Here is a 19,260-nt window from a genome sequence, read left to right on the forward strand (position 1 = left end):
AATTTGCGTCTGAGTCATGATTTTGCCACTTGCCAAGCACCCCGTTAAAAAGCCTTAAAGTGGTTGTACACCCTGTACGGAGGATCAGGTAAGTAAATCTTTTTTCATTCTCTTGGTCCAAAGTAATTCTATTGGTATTAAAGGTTCGGCTTTAAAAAAAAAAAAAACTTACTTACCTGCTCTTTGCAGTGGTTTTGCACAGAGCAACCCTTATCCTCTTCTTCTCGGTTCCCCGCACCGGCACTCGGGCTCCTCCCCCTTGACCAGTATGGGGAGCACTGGTGTGCTCTCGCTCCTGAGTCTTGCGTCCATAAGACACATAGAGCTGAACCTAGGCTTGGGTCCGCTCTCTTCTCATTGGCTGTGATTGTCAGCAGTGGGAGCCAATGAACGAGCCCCGGGATAGCTCGAGAGGGAGCTCAGGTGAGTATTAGCCCTTGTACACACGGTCGGACATTCCGACAACAAAATCCGTCAGATTTTTTCCAAAAATTTTGTCCGAAACTGGTGTTGCATACACACGGTCGGACAAAGTTGTCGGAAAATCCAATCGTTCGGAACGTGATGACGTTCGTTCATTGCAAAGGGACTACGTTCAGGCTAGTAGCCAATAGCTTTGGTCTCGTAATTTGATCTGAGCATGCATGGCAATTTGTCCGATCGCAATTCTCTACAAACAATCGGACAAAGTCCGATCGGATTATGTTGTCGGAAAATTTTATATCCAGCTCTCAAACTTTGTTGGTCGGGCATTCCGACGGAAAAAGTCAGATGAAGCCCACACACGGTCGGATTATCCGACAACACGGTCCGATCAGACCTTTTCGGTCGGAATTTCCGACCGTATGTACAGGGGCTTAGAAGGGACTGGAGGGGGGAACGGGACGAGGGACGGGATGAGGGACGGGGAGTAGCACACAGACCTTTTTTTTTTAACTTCATTCGCAGAATGCATAAAAGTAAAAAAACGTAAGCCTTTACAATCACTTTAACCCTTTACATTGCCAAGTCCCACTGCAAGAGTTCTTTATTTTTTATTTTTTTTAGTTGCCCGGAGTTGGACATTAAGCCCCCGTACACGCGGTCGGACATTCCGACAACAAAATCCGTCAGATTTATGATTTTGTCCGAAACTGGTGTTGCATACACACGGTCGGACAAAGTTGTTGGAAAATCCAATCGTTCGGAACGTGATGACATTTGTTCGATGCAACGGGAATACGTTGCAGCTAGTAGTCAATAGCTTTGGTCTTGTAATTTGATCTGAGCATGTGTGGCACTTTGTCCGATCGCAATTCTCTACAAACGATCAGAAAAAGTCCAATCAGATTTTGTTGTCGGAAAATTTGAGGTCCTGCTCTCAAAATTTCTCCGTCGGAAATTCCGACGGAAAAGGCCAGATTGGGCCCACACACGATTGGATTTTCCAACAATATAATCCGATCGGACCTCTTCCGTCGGAATTTCTGACCGTGTGTACAGGGCATAAAAGAGACCCCAGACTGCATTGTTTTGCTAGTGACTATTTGATGGAGGGCTTCAACCACTTGGAAGACTAACAAATCATTCATATTCATCAGACTGTTCTTGTTAAATGGCGAGGTTGAGTCACTTGCTACAGGTCACAACAAGATAAAGAGCAATCAGCATAGAACAACAATATATAGAATTGTTTTTAGAGAGAGGTCAATAGCAATGTGCAATCAACATGTGTAAATGGTCTGATGACAGTTCATCTATACACAAGCATGGCCTTATCTTCTGTTCTGGCAGAACTTAATACAGAAACACTACACTGAAATCATAGGAGCTTCAAATATAAATCAAATTGGAGACACATGCTGACAAACAGCCTTGCGGTCGGGGGCGACATGAACCCGGGATATGTTGCTCTTGGCAAATCTGCAAGGAGCAGAATACAAAGTCATATTTATTCCCACTGATAAGAAGCTATAATGCTTTCCAATATGGGAATACTGGCAACAGAAACATTTAACCCTTCGTTTAAGGATATGTCATCCCTAAAGCGTTGAATCTTAGCTGACCTGGCGGGCATTACAGGGGTTACGCCAAACGTCAGGATAATATTGTTCTCTGCAAATAAAAAAGATTCTAATTTGGATGGAATATCCACAAGGTTCTTATGTGAGCCTCTGAAAGATTAGACAAACCGCAGAGAGGCAAGTGGAGATTTGCAATGACAAGATTCCCTGTGCCAGTAATTCATTCCGCTCATGCTTAAAATATGTATGTGTGGCTTTATCACATTCTCATCAGCGCATAATATTAAACCTGAGCCGGAGCACAAGCAAACACCCCACTCTGAGCTTGGCTAGAGAAAGGTCATTGTATTCCACATAATTCATTCTCGACTCTGGTGACATTTACTGTATTCCTGGCAAATTAATCCCATCCCAGAGAAAAGGCTAAGCTTCCATATTCATGTCTGGAGGAAAAGAGCGGCCTTGAGAAAAATAAAAAATAAAAAATCTGTCGTGACTTAGAGCTACATGAATAGAAGTAACTAACTGCCATATGAATGTTGTACGTCTTAAAGGAGTTCTATGGTCACAGCAAACACTTTCATTTTATAACATCAGTAATAGCAATATAAACACTATATTTGATGATTCAATATAATAATCTTACTTGAAAGATCTCCTTTCATATTGTGAGTGTGGTGCCTGTCTGCTGCCATCTCTTTCCACAACTTCCTGTATTCCCTGCAGGCGTTGCAGCGTCTCCTGCTGTTTACTTTCAATTTCTAAGGACTACATATCCCATGGTCCCCTACTGCCTGAAAGCAGTGATTCCTGTACTGACTCCACCTCCTAAACTCCTCCTCTGTAGTTCAGAAGGCAAGCTTTGTGAAATATGTGACACAACAGTGCCTTCCCACAGGGAATAGTGAGTACGTGTCACAGAATTCAAGGAAGTAGATGCGAGGGGATCTTCACAAAGTAAGTTTACAAACTTCAAGATTGGCTCAGAGTAACAGTAATAGGCTAGAAATAACTTAAATATGTACAATGTGCAAATTAATATATTTTAACTACTTCCCACCCAGGCCAATGTACATATACAGCTCTCTCCTTCTGAATGGACGTTCAGAAACGTCCTTCAGAAGGAGGGGGATCGCGCGCGTGCTGGCGCAGCGGCGCAATCCCGATGCCCTCGTGTCACCCGGACACGGCGCATCTCCAATCGGCAGGAGGGCTCTGTGAATGGACCTCCTGATCACATGATGACCGCGTCCAATCACAGCCGTCATGTGATGTAAACACAGAGCCGGTTGCTAGGCAATCGGCTCTCCTCTCCTCACACGGAAGTTGTCAGTGAGGAGAGGAGAGCAGATCGCTGCAGCCAGCTGGTGATCAGTGAGTATGAGCTGTTTTTTACAGCTTTTTACTCACTGATCACCAACCTAGTGTAAACACACATGTAAAACACACATGTCCCCCACATATGTCCCACTAAAATCACATATCCCAATGATTATCTGCACACATATGTCCGTGATCACCTGCACACATCTGTACATGATCATTTGTGTACATAGGCCCGTGATCACACAAACCAATTATTATACACTAAACTGAATTTTTTTTTACCAAAAACATGTAGCAGATTACATTTTGGCTTAAATTTATGACAAAATTTGATTTTTATGGGATTTCTTTTAAAATAGAAAGAAGAAAATATTGTTTTTTTTCTCCACATTTCCGCTCTTTTTTCGCTTATATCGCAAAAAATAAAAAACAGAGTAGTGAATAAACACCACCAAAATTAAGCTCTATTTGTGAAAACCAAATGATAAAAATTTAATCATGGGTACAGCGTAGCATGACCGCGCAATTGTCATTGAAAGAGAGCGCTGAAAAATGTTCTGGGAAGGAAGGGGGGCAAAAGTGCCCAGTATTGAAGTGGTCAAACAAAACTAGAGGGTGGGTCCATACTATATATTATTGTATGATCTCTGTGGGCACCATTCCTCCATGACAATCAAATCAATATCTGCAACTGACCATTAAAGTGTTACTAAACTCACAACAGTAAAATCAGTCTGCATTTGCAGTAAAGCGTGCTTGTTATACTCATTGACACTAATCCTTGTGTAAAAAGGATGTTTGCTCCTGTGTTCTCTGATCCTCTCCTACTTCCACTGACTCCAGAACAGGTCCAGATAAGACAGTTACTGGAGTCAGGCTGCACATGCTCAGTTTGGTGTGCATTGCTAGAGCTTTTTTTTTTTCTTGGGAGAGTGAATGTAATAAGCACGGGGCCAATCAGCACTGTCCAGACAGAGGGTCAGGGGTCCTGGATCCTGGTGGGACAACAAGTGCAGTATGAAAACTCCTCCTACAAGCTTTAACCATACAGTGATAGAAGTCACAACACTGCTAAATACTGCTGATGGGAAAAGGTATTTAGCAGTTTATATTTACTAAAACAATTGCATTTCCACGTTCTGTGTACTGTGGGAGACCAGATATAGTGAATGCAAGGTCCTGGGTTTAGTAACACTTTAAAAGTGTTTAGGATTTTGATCCTAGATGCCATTAATGGACAGTTGTAGATATTGAATTCTGTTATGTCAGATTTTAAAGAAGAACTATGAGCAAAATCTTTATTTTTTCATGCAATGGGGCTGTGCCTGTATTAGATGAGTTAACTGCTTATTTTTTTTCCAGGGGTGCAAGGAAAAGCTATCCTTACCCAATCCTTCAGGTAAACTACTCTCCCCCATGTCCAGCTTTGGACTGTTCCTGACGTTCTGACATCTAGACCCGGTCTATGAGCGCAGTGGCATCAGGAACAGTCTAGTTACAAGGCCACCAGCGGGCAAGGGGAAGAGGGGGTAGGAGCATTGGGGGCCGGTCTTGAGGATCAGCGAATTAGGTAAGTATATCTCTGCTCTGCAATCCCCAAGGCAAAAACAAGTAATTAAGAAAGGCCTGGATTATTTCCTAAGTGTACATAATATAACTGGGTACTAACATTTATAGGTAAAGTTGATCCAATTGCCTCTCGGGGGATCAGGAAGGATTTTTTTCCCCTGCTTTAGCAAATTGGATCATGCTCTGCTGGGGTTTTTTGTTTTCCTCTGGATCAACTGTGGGTATAGAATTGGGTATATGGGATTGTATGATATTATTATTATTATTTTTTGTGGTTGAACTGGATGGACTTGTGTCTTTTTTCAACCTGACTAATGCCGGCCATACACGGTTCGAATTTCGAAAGAATTTTCTTTCGAAAATCGTATCTAAGAATTTTCGTATGAATTTCGCACCATTAGTGGGCTGCAGCAACAGCCGATTTTCGTGCAGAAATAAAATTTGAGGAATCGGACATGTTGGAAATTTTTAGAAAAACGAACGATTTTCTAATCAATGATGGGAGAATCGTGCGAGAAACGTAAGAAAATGTACGGAGATAAAAGAAAATGTACGGAGATAAAAGAAAATGTACGGAGAGAAAAGAAGATTCCCAGCCAAGAAAATTATTTTCTGTAGCAACATGAGGTGAAATTGAAGGCTTGGTCGGCCGAATTTCTAAAATCAATGGTGGCATCATCGGATCACAAAAAAAACGAATTTTCTGATTTTGAAAAGAAAATTCGTTCGAAATTCGACCGTGTATGGCCTGCATAACTGTAACTATGTAACCCATGCAGTGTGGGCACAGCCCCACTGCATGGGAAAATAAAAAGTTTGCCCAGAGTTCTTCTTTAACTTAAATTTTGTTGGCCATATTTTATAATTACAAAATGATTCTGTTCTTTTATTTTTATTTGTACAATAAAGCTGTTATGATTTTACAAAATGTACATCTTTGTTTTCTCTGTGTGGCACATTAGAGTCCCATTTTTCCTTGACCTTGTTTTATTTGGGGTGAAAAGTGTTAAAGATTTGATGTTTTAAAATGTGACCAAAGATACGCTTTAAAGGATAAGTTCACCTTTAAATAAAATGATAAGTGCACTTGTGTTTGCAGGTAAAAATGTGTATTTATTATTTTTTGTTCTTAGGAGCCTGCAGAACATTGCACCTGCGCTTACTGGATGGCATGTGCAATGTCAGGCTCCTGGACACTTTTCCTCCAGTATTCTGCCTGTACCACCATAGGGCTGTTATAAAGCTGTAAGAAGAGCAAAATGCCTATGAGGGCACTTATCAGAGCCCTCGCAGTCCATTGAGAACTATAAGCTGCCTGCCGCGGTGGAAGATAGGACTTGTAGTTCATTCATTCACAGATTCCTATGAATGAATGACATGGCTGTGCAGGTAGATCAGTGGTACTAAATACAGGTGTAACATGTAACGTCTTACTAAAGGTGACCTTACACTTTAATGCATTTTCAGTGAGGTGGACTGCGGGATAGAATAACATCGCAAAAAAAAGGAAGGACTTAATCACCTAAAAAACAGCATTCATTTGTTTCAATGCTGCTCAGAAAAGGAAAGGAGGAATCTTATTTGTTGCTACCCATAGATACCTTTATATACAGTATAGGGCCCAAGGTTTTAAATAAAAGTAAGTACAGTTTATTCCTGAACTAGGTTTGTGAAAGCTGCACGGGTGTGATAATGTGGACATATTTGCTCATTTTTAAGGAACACAGAGAAATAGTAATTGTTCCTGAGACATGACCTGCAAATTGTCCCCTTTTCTTTGAATTCCTCCTGGAAAATATCACATATATTTTATCCTCATAGAGCTACATGTGCAGCTTGAGACCTAAAGCAATGCTGCCTCTAACTGCTAGACTCATGAGATTTAGTGATGTCACCATTGTGATAATAAGTATATAATTCTAGCACTCGTATATCAGTGTCCAAAAAAAGTCCTTTTATAATCAAAACATGCTGCAGTGCAATACGAACTTTCTTCTTTCCCTGAAAAATCATAAACTATCACGTTAGACCAAGGTGAGAGTTTATGATTCTTCACGAGAAGGAGAAAGATAGTACTGCACTGCAGCATTTTGTTTTGATTATAAAGGACTTTTTAAGGACACTGACATATAATTGCTAGAATTTATATACTGGTTATCAGGATAACCTCCCAGGGCGGGCGAGGGCTTCCAGCTGCTAGGAAAATATATAAAGTATAGGACCATACCTGGGCGCTAGATTGTGAATTATTGATGTCACTGTTGTGCTGCTCATTGTTCTCTTTGCTGGAGAAGAAGCTGTGCCAGAGGACCTTCAGTGCAAGGATCTCAATGCATCTGCTCCATTCATTCTCTGGTTCTGTGTTTTTGCACCTCTTCTGCTGCTGTTTGATTACTCCATCAGTCATTAAATCACTTGTTATCAGAGAGGACAACTCTTGCTGGAGAAGGAAATGTCCTACTTCACTAACAAAATGGCCACCTCAACACAGACACAGTAATAGGTCAATAATAGGGAAATTACCAGCTGTAGGAAGCCTACTGGCAATACTGATGCCTAGACCTTTGACCCTTGGTCCGCAGGTCCTCATTGAGTGCCCATGAATGGACCAGAAGACTTGGCGATTAGTAGTTTAAGATCTAATTTGCCAATATTCAGACTGTGTATGTGAAAAGAATGGCATTCTTTTTTTTTTACTGTTTATGTGAAAACAGAATATTTGATCACATAATGAACACTCTTGCCATTTTATGTGGCTATCATACAAACATTTCAATTGTTCCCCAGATGATCAGCACTGGGGCATAAAGTCTAGATATCACAGAGCTGATCACCTGTGTACATGACCAGTTTTGTTACATATCATACTGCCCATATTTTAGGTGTTCCCATTCTTACAAGCAACAATGAGAATAATTTATGATTTAAATAATGACCAGCAGCAAGTGTTAGTGGCGCCACCACACAGCTGATTGTATTGAGATAAGCGATGCTGCTAGAGTAGTTGCTAACCTTTGTTCTGTTTGGCAGCAACCTCTGAAATGTCTATAGAGGAGCATACCTGGGCAGAAAGAAATGATTGTTTCTAATTTTTTTTTTAGAATAAATAGAAAAAAATATATCGGTATGTGCCTAAATACTGAGTGTAAATAAGATTATTTATTTATTTTACAGTATGCTACCAAAAGAAAGTCAATCTTTAAAAAAAAAAAAAAACAGCATATTTTTCTGTTAATACACAAAGCAGGTATAGCTCAAATTGGTGCTGGAAAACAATCCTATTATAAAAATAATGAATACTCACTTCTCTCCTGTTGCCTGCACCACCAGTCTCTACTGGAATGAACATAAAATGCTGGGTTAAGATCTTGCGAAACTGATGCTTCCAGGTGTGATGGATGCATGGCCCCCACTTACTCAGTGGTTCAATCACTACTGTGTCTAGAACATATGGTTTGGTGGAAATGAAACACAGAGCTTAATAGGGGGACTAAGAATCCAACATTCTCAGAATTGTCAAATTCTGCAAGATCCTCAGCCAGGTGCTTGCTCCTCAGTCCAGGACAGTTACAGCGCCTTGCAAAAGTATTCACCCCCCTTGGCATTTTTCACATTAGCTATCACAGATCCAAGTCACTTTGGATAAGTCTCTATGAGCTTGCCACATCTTACCACTGGGATTTTTGCTCATTCCTAATGGCAAAACTGCTCCAGCTCCTTCAAGTTGGATGGTTTGCACTTGTGAACAACAATCTTTAATTCTGACCATAGATTTCCTATTGGATTGAGGTCTGGGCTTTGACTAGGCCATTCCAACACATATACAGGTTTCCCCTTAAACCACTCAAGCGTTGCTTTAGCAGTGTGTTTGGGGTCTTTGTCCTGCTGGAAGGTGAAGCCTCAAATCACACACAGAGTGGTACAGGTTTTTTTTTTTCAAGAATATCCCTGTATTTAGCACCATCCATCTTTCCCTCAATTCTGACCAGTTTCCCAGTCCAGACTACTGAAAAACATCCCCACAACATGATGCTGCCACCACCATGTTTCACTGTGGGGATGGTGTTTTTTGGGTTATGTGATGGGTTTGCGCCAGACATAGTGTTTTCTATGATGGCCAAAAAGTTCAATTTTAGTCTCATCAGACCAGAGCACCTTCCTCCATATATTTTGGAGTCTCCCACATGCCTGTTTGCAAACTCAAAATGTGCCATCTTGTTTTTTGCTGAAAGTAATGGCTTTCTTCTGGCCACTCTGCCATAAAGCCCAACTCTATGGAGCTTACGGCGTATTGTCATCCTATGTGCAGATACTCCAGTCTCTGCTGTGGAACTCTACAGCTTCTCCAGGGTTACCTTAGGTATCTGTGCTGCCTCTCTGATTATTGCCCTCATTGCCCGGTCCATGAGTTTTGGTGTGCGTCTGTCTCTTGGCAGGTTTGCTGTTGTGCCATGTTCTTTCCATTTGGTTATGATAGATCTGATGGTGCTTCTAGGGATCATCAAAGATTTGGATATTTTTTATAACCTAACCCTGACCTGTACTTCTCAACAACCTTGTCCCTTACTTGTTTGGAGAGTTCCTTGGTCTTCATAGCAGTGTTTGGTTAGTGGTGCCTATTGCTTAGGTGTTGCAGCCTCTCGGGCCTTTCAAAAAGGTGTGTATATGTAATGACAGATCATGTGACACTTAGATTGCACACAGGTGGACACCATTTCACTAATTATGTGACTTCTGAAGGTAATTGGTTGCACCAGAGCTTTTTATGGTCTGCATAACAAAGGGGGTGAATACATATGCACATGCCAATTATCAGTTTTTATTTCTGAAAAATTGTTTTATGTATATATTTTTTCTAATTTTACTTTATCAACTTAGAGTATTGTGTTCTGATCCATCATATATAATTCAGATTAAAAAAACATTTAACTGAAGGCTGTAATGTAACAAAAATAGGGAAAAGGCCAAGGGGGTGAATACTTTTGCAAGGGGCACTGTATTAGAAGATACATTTTTACTGCAAAATTTGCCCTGGTCATAAATGTATGAATTAGCCCCAATCAAGAATGAATTCCGGAAGATGTCTATAACTTGCATCTGCTGACATTAATAAAATGCTAGCACATGACCTCACATCTCCCACAGCTCATTGGCAATAATGGGCAATTCTTGAATTTGGTCTTGGGCACGTCTGCTCCAATAACTTGTATAACCATCTATCATAGTTATGGATCAGTTAGAAGATGGCATGGTTCCTAGCTCAACTTCAGAAATTGAAGTCTAAGTACTAGTAAAGATGTGGAGGGGAAAAGGGAAAAACAAAAAAGCATAAAGGCTGAATATAGCAATATACCAGCAGGTCATCAACCCAAAATAGCAACAATATCCAGAAAAAAATATAAGCAGCAAGGATGGCCTACCGGTAATCAAAAACATAACTTACTACCAAGTTAAAAATATCATACCTTATGGTATTTTTAATTTGGTTGTGAGATATGGTTTAATAACCATCCTTGAACACATCTTATATTCTGTTCCGTATATTATTTAACCACTTGGTTCCCACACTACATCTATTGACGTAATGGGGTTTCGGTGGTTATATCTAAATGATGCCTGAGGCCACAGACATCATTCAGATGTTGCAGTTTTCAGCCGGCGATTCCCTACACCATAAGAATGATCATAGCGGCTGTTCCGTCCCCTCCCGCTGCCCTCCGGTGCTTCTACCGACTCACCGTTTCCATCGGTGAGTCGGTCAAAGGATCCGCCGGCCCCAGCAAGTAATCATAGAGATTTCCAGCGGACTAGATTGTCCCCGGAGTCTCTATGATCGTTCGGAGACCGGGCGCGATGTTATGACGTCACGCCCGGCCTCGGTATTCAAATTAACGGCGCCGATCTGGCTAGGAAGCCAGGATCGTTTTTTTTTTTTATTCTTCTCAGCCTAGAGGTGAGATATGGGGTCTTATTGACCCCATATTTCACTGTAAATAGGTCCGATCGTGCCATATTCCTATTACAAGGGATGTTTACATTCCTTGTAATAGGAATAAAAGTCATCAATTTTTTTTTTTTAAGTGTAAAACTAAAAAAAATTAAATAAAATTAACAATAAAAAAAAAATTAAAAATTTAAAGCGCCCCTTTCCCCGTGAGCTCGCACACAGAAGCAAACGCATACGTAAGTCCCACTCACATATGAAAACGGTGTTCAAACCACACATGTGAGGTATCGCCGCGAACGTTAGAGCGAGAGCAATAATTCTAGCCCGAGACCTCCTCTGTAACCCAAAATTTGTAACCAGTAAAAAAATTGAAAGCGTCGCCTATGGGGATTTTTAAATACCAAAGTTTGGCGCCATTCCACGAGCGCATGCAATTTTGAAGCGTGACATGTTGGGTATCTATTTACTCGGCGTATCCTCCTCTTTCACCTTATGCAAAAAAATTGGGCTAACTTTACTGTTTTTTGTTTTAAGCATGAAACTGTTTTTTTTCTGAAAAAAACGCGTTAGAAAAATTGCTGCGCAAATAACGTGCGAGATAAAAAGTTGCAATGACCGCCATTGTATTCTCTAGGGTGTTTGCTAAAAAAACATATATAATGTTTGGGGGTTCTATGTAATTTTCTAGCAAAAAAAATTGGAATTTTACATGTAGGAGAGAAATGTCAGAATTGGCCTGGGTCCGAAGTGGTTAACCACATCCCGCCCGGCCTATAGCAAAATGGCGTCCGGGCGGTGGTTTAGTTATCCTGACTGGATGTCATGACGTCTTTCAGGATAATATCATGTGTGCAACCGTGGGAGAGCGCATCGCAGCGATCATGGCGCGGCGTGTCAGTCTGACACACCGCAACACAAATCATGGTAAAGAGTCTCTAACATATACTCCTTACCACGTGATCAGCTGTATCCAATCACAGCTAATCATGGTGTAAACAGGGATGCCAATCCCTGCCCAAAAATGATGTCAATCTGTGCACAAAATTGATGCCACTCAGTGCCCATCAGTAATGCCTGCCAGTGCCTCCTTTACAGTAATGCCCATCAGTGCCATCCATCATTGTCCATCAGTGCAACCCATTAGTGTCGATCAGTGCCAGCTATCAGTGCCCATCCATCCCCATCAGTGCCACCTATCAGTGCCCCTCAGTGCCACCCATAAGTACCCATTAGTGCAGCCTTTCAATGCTCATCAGTGCCCCCCCCATGAGTGCCCATCAATGCCCATCAGTGCCACCTTATCAGTGCCCATCAGTGAAGGAGAAACCTTATTTATTTCCAAAATTTTTGGTCTTTTGTTATTTGTTTAGCAAAAAATAAAAACCCCAGAGGTGATCAAATACCACCAAAAGAAAGTTCTATTTGTGGGAACAAAATTATAAAAATTGAGTTTGTTTACAGTGTTATTGTCATTTAAAAAGTGATAGTGCTGAAAGCTGAAAATTGGCTTGGCAGGAAAGGGGGAGAGTGCCCAGTATTGAAGTGGTTAAATAAATGGACCCCTCAAGTTTCAAAGATCTAGATGCAAAGCACATGCCAATGCATGCCGGAACCTCTACCTTATTAATGGCAACTGTTTAGAAGGCTTGAGCTAATCATAGGTTTACTGTAAAACTCTCAGCCCTTTGAATGATCAACTGTTATTAGGAAGATCAGGTTTTCATGTGCTTGGGTTTGCATTTTTGTCACACAATCTGTGCATGTAGCAATGTACAGACATCCAAATATGGCTTTCCATACATGTACGATCCACCGCCAAACAATATAACGAGAGAGTATGCAAGAGCAACGTACCGAAAGATTGCTGTACAAAGCTTAGGAGTGATTTCGCCTAAAAAAAGGCAATAGTAAATCGGTAAAGAAATGTTATTTTTATTAGTTTGTCGTAACTGGCTAGTCTTGGTTGCAACGGGTCTACAGACAGACAAAGATCCAACCCTAAATCTGGCTGAATAATTAATCTCTGATTCCTCCAGGACCTTTAATACTACTCTATTGAATACACACAAATTCTTTGGCTGAAAGCAGAATTAGGGATGGTAGCAGGCCATTTGTGCATTATTACCTTTTCTGGCAAATAGTAAATCCAAAAAACAATACACAGACATAAGTAAAGGGGTAGTCCTATGGCCTAATTAATAAAGCATCTTGTGTTTTCTGGTGTAGTTCTTCTTTAAATAGATGTATAGTCCTTAAACACTATACAGTACCGCCTGAAAAAACTCTGTACTGCCATCTAATGGTTACACATGGTACTGAATTCTTTTCAAGAAATTACTAGTATCTTTGTGACAACTTTATTGACATAGTGGGATTTTAAATCCACTCCCAGCATTCCAGACTCTCCTGACAACTGCACAGACCACAGTGTAAGTGTTATGTACATAATAAAGTTTTTTTTTTTCTCACACTAATAAGACCCCGAGCCGCCAACAACAAATGCATCCATAACTTTTACATGCTTAGGTTTATTAGTTGCCAATTACTCACCGACATAGCTCCATGGTCATTGTTGTTACTCTGGAGGGAATGCAGCATAGTGGTTAAAAGACAAAAAGAGGGAGATGTTAATTGCAAAGAAAATATTAGTGGCAGACACTAGGGAGAAGTATGTTAGAATTACATAAAAGCACAGAAATGATAAATGCATTAGTCTATGAAGTAATAAGCGTGTTGCCCAGCAGGGCATGTTGGGAGCTGCTGCGACAGATAGACAGACCAGTCGCACCCATTATAATACGATCGCATAAATCTACGAAACTTGAATCAATCCTAAAGTGGTTTTAAACCCCAAAGCAAAAATGCAATATATTGCTGCTTCCCAATTCTTAGGTGTGGTGGCTGCATTTGTTTTCTTTTTTAGGCCCTTTTTTTTTTTCAACCGTTGGGCGATCTGATCAGTAACACACTTCTTGTCCTAAAGTGTTTGTTAACGCCCCTCCCCCCCCCCCCAAAAAAAATCCTGGTACCTTAAAGCAGATTAAACAGCACAGTGCTTGTGCTATGTAATCTGGCCACCTCTAAACTGCCTGCCTGAACCTGCCACTTCCTATATCCCCTTCTCTGCACTGACCACGAAAATCAGGGCTGTTGAGCCCTGACCACCGTGGTCAGAGTATGTCCCTCCATCATCCGCAGCCCTCCTTTCAGCTCTCCTCTCTCCCCCGCCTGTCTGTTCCATGCCTGTGTCTCCGCGCCCCCACCGCTATTATTATAAATCAAATATTCTAAAAGCTCAGTGCCAGCCCCTCTATTATAGCCTGGCATACCACACTGTACATGTCTTTTTTAAATAAGGAAAGGAAATACCGATATAGAGCGCTCTTCAGGCCGGTCATGTGACCCTCAACCGGTTTCCAGGGCTACTGCAGGAGGGGCCGAACGACCATGTGATCTCCCTGGCTGACGTCATAGGGAGATCTTGGCCCCTTCTGCAGTATCCATGTATCGGAAATGAAAAATGGCTACGGGTTACATGACTGGCCTGAAGATTACCAGAAAATGGTATTTACAAGCCCCGTCTTTTAAAAGACATGTACAGTGTGTTATGCCTAGCTCTAATAGAGGGGCTGGCATTGACTTACTTATATGGGTTCATAAACACTTTAAGCCTTATACACACTTAGCCCTTGTACACACGGTTGGACATTCCGACGGAAAATGTCCGTTCGGACCGCGCTGTCGGATAATCCGACCATGTGTAGACTTCATCTGACTTTTTCCGTCGGAATGTCTGACCAACAAAGTTTGAGAGCTGGATATAAAAATTTTCCGACAACATGATCCGATTGGACTTTGTCCGATCGTTTGTAGAGAATTCCGATCAGACAAAGTGCCACGCATGCTCAGATCAAATTCCTAGACCAAAGCTATTGGCTACTAGCCTAAATGTAGTCCCGTCGTAACTAAATAACGTCATCACGTTCTGAACGATCGGATTTTCCGACAACTTTGCCCAGCCGTGTGTATGCAACACAAGTTTCGGAAAAAATCCAATGGATTTTGTTGTCGGAATGTCCGATCAGGTGTACAAGGGCTTAGAGATTATCGGATGAATGATCTTCTGTTTTTTTTTTGCATGCTAATCTCATATTGAAAATAAAGAGATTGCTAAAAGTACGAAAATTCTTGTACGACAGAATTACAATTTGAAACTGATGTATTTAGCAATGTATTGTAGCGTATTTGTATTGTATTTTCAGACAAAAAACTGTACTGATTAAATGAAAATCCTACAATCTGGTATCATACGAGAAAATGTACTCTTGTTTGTCACGTTGGATAATTTCGGACGAACTGTCATGATCAGCTTTCAAAAGCTGTGTACTAATGATCCGATTATAGTACAATCGCTTTGAAAGCAGTCCTTTTCGTCTGATTTTCTGATCCTGTGTACTGGGCCTTAGGCTAAGTTCACACCTATGCATTTTGCAGTGCATTTGCAGACTTGCACAAATGCACTACAGTCCGTTTAACATTAGTTCCCATGGGTCAAGTCCACATCTATGCAGTTTCCACGGGGGGAATTTTTATTTTTTTACACCCAACATGGTTCTTTTTTGGCTCAATACATTTCAATAGAATCCTATATGAAATGCATATAAATGTGTTTTGGTGCGTCTTCCTGCATAACAGACGAATCCTCCTTGCAACATTAACCACTTGCCGACCAGCCACCGCAGTTATACTGCAGCAGAATGACACGGCTGTGCGAAACGGCGTTATGTAACGTCACTTCGATCTGTGGCCACTAGAGGTGCACGCACGCCGCCCCGAGCCGATGCGATCACCGGGCTCCCGTGATCGCCACTGACATACGGAGAACCGGGATCTGTGTGTGTAAACACACAGTTTCCGGTTCTCTGAGTGGAGAACAGACAGATTGTCTGTTCATACAGAGTATGAACACCGATCTGTCATCTCCCCTACACAGTCCCCTCCCCCCTTCAGTTACAACACACACTAGGGAACACATTAACCCCCTGATCACCCCCTAGTGTTAACCCCTTCACTGCTAGTGAAATTTTTACAGTAATCAGTGCATTTTTATAGCACTGATCGCTGTATTAATGCCAATGGTTCCTAAAATGTGTCAAAATTGTCCGCCATAATGTCGCAGTCCCGTTAAAAATCGCAGATTGCCGCTATTACTAGTAAAAATAAAATTTATAATAAAAATGTCATAAAACTATCCCCATTTTGTAGACCTATAACTTTTGCGCAAACCAATCAATACACGTTTATTTTTTACCAAAAATATGTAGAAGAATACATATCAGCCTAAACTGAGGGAAAAATTTGTTTTTTTTTAATATATTTTTGGGGGATATTTAGTATAGCAAAAAGTAAAAAAGGTGATCAAATACCACCAAAAGAAAGCTCTATTTGTGGGGAAAAAGGACATTAATTTTGTTTGGGTGCAACACCACGCAATTGTCAGTTAAAACGTCACAGTGCCGAATCGCAAAAAGTGCTCTGGTCAGGAAGGGGGTAAAATCTTCTGGGGCTGTAGTGGTTAACACATCTCAAAAATGCAAAACACATTAAAATCGCATCAAATACGTGCATTAAAAATGCAGAACATGCTGGAAAATAGGCCCCAAAAACACATCAACTGCACATGCATAGATGCAAACCTAGCCTTAAGCCCCATACACACTATCAGATTTTCTGCTGAGTTTTTCCTTCAGATTTTCCAAAACCATGTAGTGCAAGGGCCTGCCTGATTGCATACAAATTGAAACTCCTAAGATTTGACCTCATATTATATGGTTTTGGTAAATCTGAAGGAAAAACTGATAGTGTGTATGGGGCTTAAGGGTATCTCTACTCTGTGGAGGAGCAATGTAGACACCTTTGGACAGCGGCATTGTTGTCAATCTGGGGAGAAAGTAGTGCTATAGCCGATTTAGATGGACTTAAAAGGGGTTGTAAACCCTCAGCACCACTTTAGAGCATGTGGACATATTTTCAACCCAATACTGTTAGATGAGCAGCATGGCAGCTACTGCATGTGATTATTACTATGGTCCCACAAACCTCTGCCCCAATCCACACACACTGGTAGGTGAACTAGGCACCTTGTTAACAAAATTAGATGGTAAATTGCAAGAACTTCTATTACACGAGCGCTGATATGAACATATGAAAACATGAAAAATTGAACTTATTACTGTAGTGTATGTAGGGTCTTTCAAAATGACTTCTTTCGAATCTAATGTATCGTGGAGGGAATGGCATGATATTTTTGCTGCCCTTTTCATTCTGCAAATGCGGCACTTAATAAGCACTATAATGCTGGCAGAGCCATGTTCTTTACACCAAAATCTTACACATTTCACTGAGTTTACCAAGCTGTGGGGTAATGTAGATTAGAATAGGATTTGTTCATGCAAGGTCCGCTGTACTATATACCACATTCTCTAGACAGACCTTGTAACAAGGCTTGCTCTGTTCTCTAGGCACTGTGGTACAAATGAATAGTGTCGAGGAACTGCCAACTGTCACTGATTTGCAGAGACAGTGCCAATTTTTAATTGTCCCTGGAAATTCTCTCTCTCCACACTCGCTATTATCTGATTTGTTAAGTTGTTGGTCAGCAGTGCAGAATTCATTCTTTTTATTCTGTGTGACGTACTCAAGACACAAGCAACATGATTAACACACTGCAAGGTGTAACATGCAAATTATTAGAGAAATACACCAGATAGCAAAGGATGATAAAGAAGAACACATTTATACTGCGAGAAAACACAATATTAACATTTAATAGAAGGAATTATCCCCTCCTCAGGGATTTGATCACAATCCTTTAGACAATCTTGCCTTCATCTGACATACATATCCAATAATAATGATTTGCAATTTCTGAATGGATGCAAAGCGTTCCCTGATTGGATGAGGTGGGGAGGCGGAGAGGTGACATCCCTCTCTCTACCTCGTCCAATCAGAGAATAATTTGCATTCATTCAGAAAATGCAAAGTCTTCTCTGAATGGCTACGAGAAGATAACAATAAATGTAAGCTTAGTGCATAAAATCTACATTAGGGATATTCAATTTGCGAACCTCCAGCTGTTGCAGAACTACAACTCCCATGAGGCATAGCAAAAATCTGCCAGCCGCAAGCATGACACCCAGAGGCAGAGGCATGATGGGACTTGTAGTTTTGCAACAGCTGGAGGTCCGCTAATTGCATATCCCTGAAAAAAATAAAAAATTCAATAAAGATGCAATAGTGCCATGAAGTATTATTGTGGAAGTGCCAAAAGACACTCAACCCCTGGGTTTGGGCCTGAACATGTGCTGTTTTTTTTTTTTAACAGAAAATTTTATTAGACAAATCAGCATTACATTGCAAAGTACAGTAGAACCAATATTACACAGTTGTAAAAAGGAAAGAAAAACAAACACCTTCATCCAGTAGCCATTCTGAAATCAATAATCCAGCAGTACAGATAACAGGAGTGTCCATTACTCTATCATAAATGCAGGACATCCCCAGGTGAACTTCACAGCCATCATGCAGGTACCTGACATTTGCGCGAGCCTGCGGAAGGGGGAGGCCAGGGAGGAAATGGTCAGGAGAGAGAGGACAGGGCGGTCAACCGGGGGGGGGGGGGGGGGATCACCACCGTCTCAGCTCAACTCAAAGTTAGGGGGAGGGGGAACCAAGATCAGCGGACGCATCTATCCAGGATGACCAAATTTTATCAAATTTCCCCGGGCATTGTCTACTTTCATAGGTCAACTTATACAGGGGGAGCACCAGGTTCACTGATTTCCTCCACAAGGCCGGGGTAGGGGGGTCCTCGAGTTTCCATTTCAATAGAATCTCGCGTCTGGCATAATACAATGTGAAGGTAAGGCACAGTTTACAGTACCTGTCCCCCTCAACGTCTGCCAAATGGCTCAATAGTAGGGTTTGAGGGTCGACCTGAAGGTTCGACCCGGTCACAGCATTTAGCGTAGAAACCACTTCCTCCCAGTAGGGCTGGATTTTGGGACATGACCAGACCATGTGCCAGAAAGTGCCCACCTCCTGTTTACACCTTTGACAGTTAGGGTCTCTTTGGGGGTAAATCCGCGCCAGCCTCTGCGGGGTGAAGTAGGCCCTATGCAGGAATTTAAATTGTATAAACCTGTCTTTCGCGGCTATCATTGTTGGAATGTAAGAAGTCAGGCACTCCTCCCATTCCTCCTCCCCCAGGGACGGAATGTCCGAACTCCACTTCTCCCGGGTCTTGGTCAAACTAGTATCATGTTCCACCGTTAGGTAAAGATATAAGGTCGACAGGGTTCTCCCCATCACCCTGGAAGTCAGTAGGCGTTCAATGGAATCCGATTCCAGAGTCAG

At 41.5% G+C, this 19,260-nt stretch overlaps 1 protein-coding gene across 7 annotated transcripts in view; it reads right to left on the reverse strand.

Moving 5' to 3' along the window:
- The window catches only part of EXOC6 (exocyst complex component 6), a 458,527-nt gene that overhangs the window by 137,925 nt on the left and 301,342 nt on the right, over positions 1-19,260 (reverse strand). For 4 of the 7 annotated variants that reach the window (XM_077455209.1, XM_077455207.1, XM_077455213.1 and 1 more), the window contains exon 19: positions 13,396-13,425. The exons of the other annotated variants lie outside the window; for them this stretch is intronic. In XM_077455209.1, the coding sequence (XP_077311335.1) occupies positions 13,396-13,425 (30 nt within the window). The remainder of the gene's footprint in view (positions 1-13,395; positions 13,426-19,260) is intronic. 7 annotated transcript variants of the gene reach the window in all.

Source organism: Lithobates pipiens, unplaced genomic scaffold, assembly GCF_037356315.1.
Source record: "Lithobates pipiens isolate NorthernLeopardFrog02 unplaced genomic scaffold, aLitPip1_a1.2 Scaffold_25, whole genome shotgun sequence".
Lineage (NCBI taxonomy): Eukaryota > Metazoa > Chordata > Amphibia > Anura > Ranidae > Lithobates > Lithobates pipiens.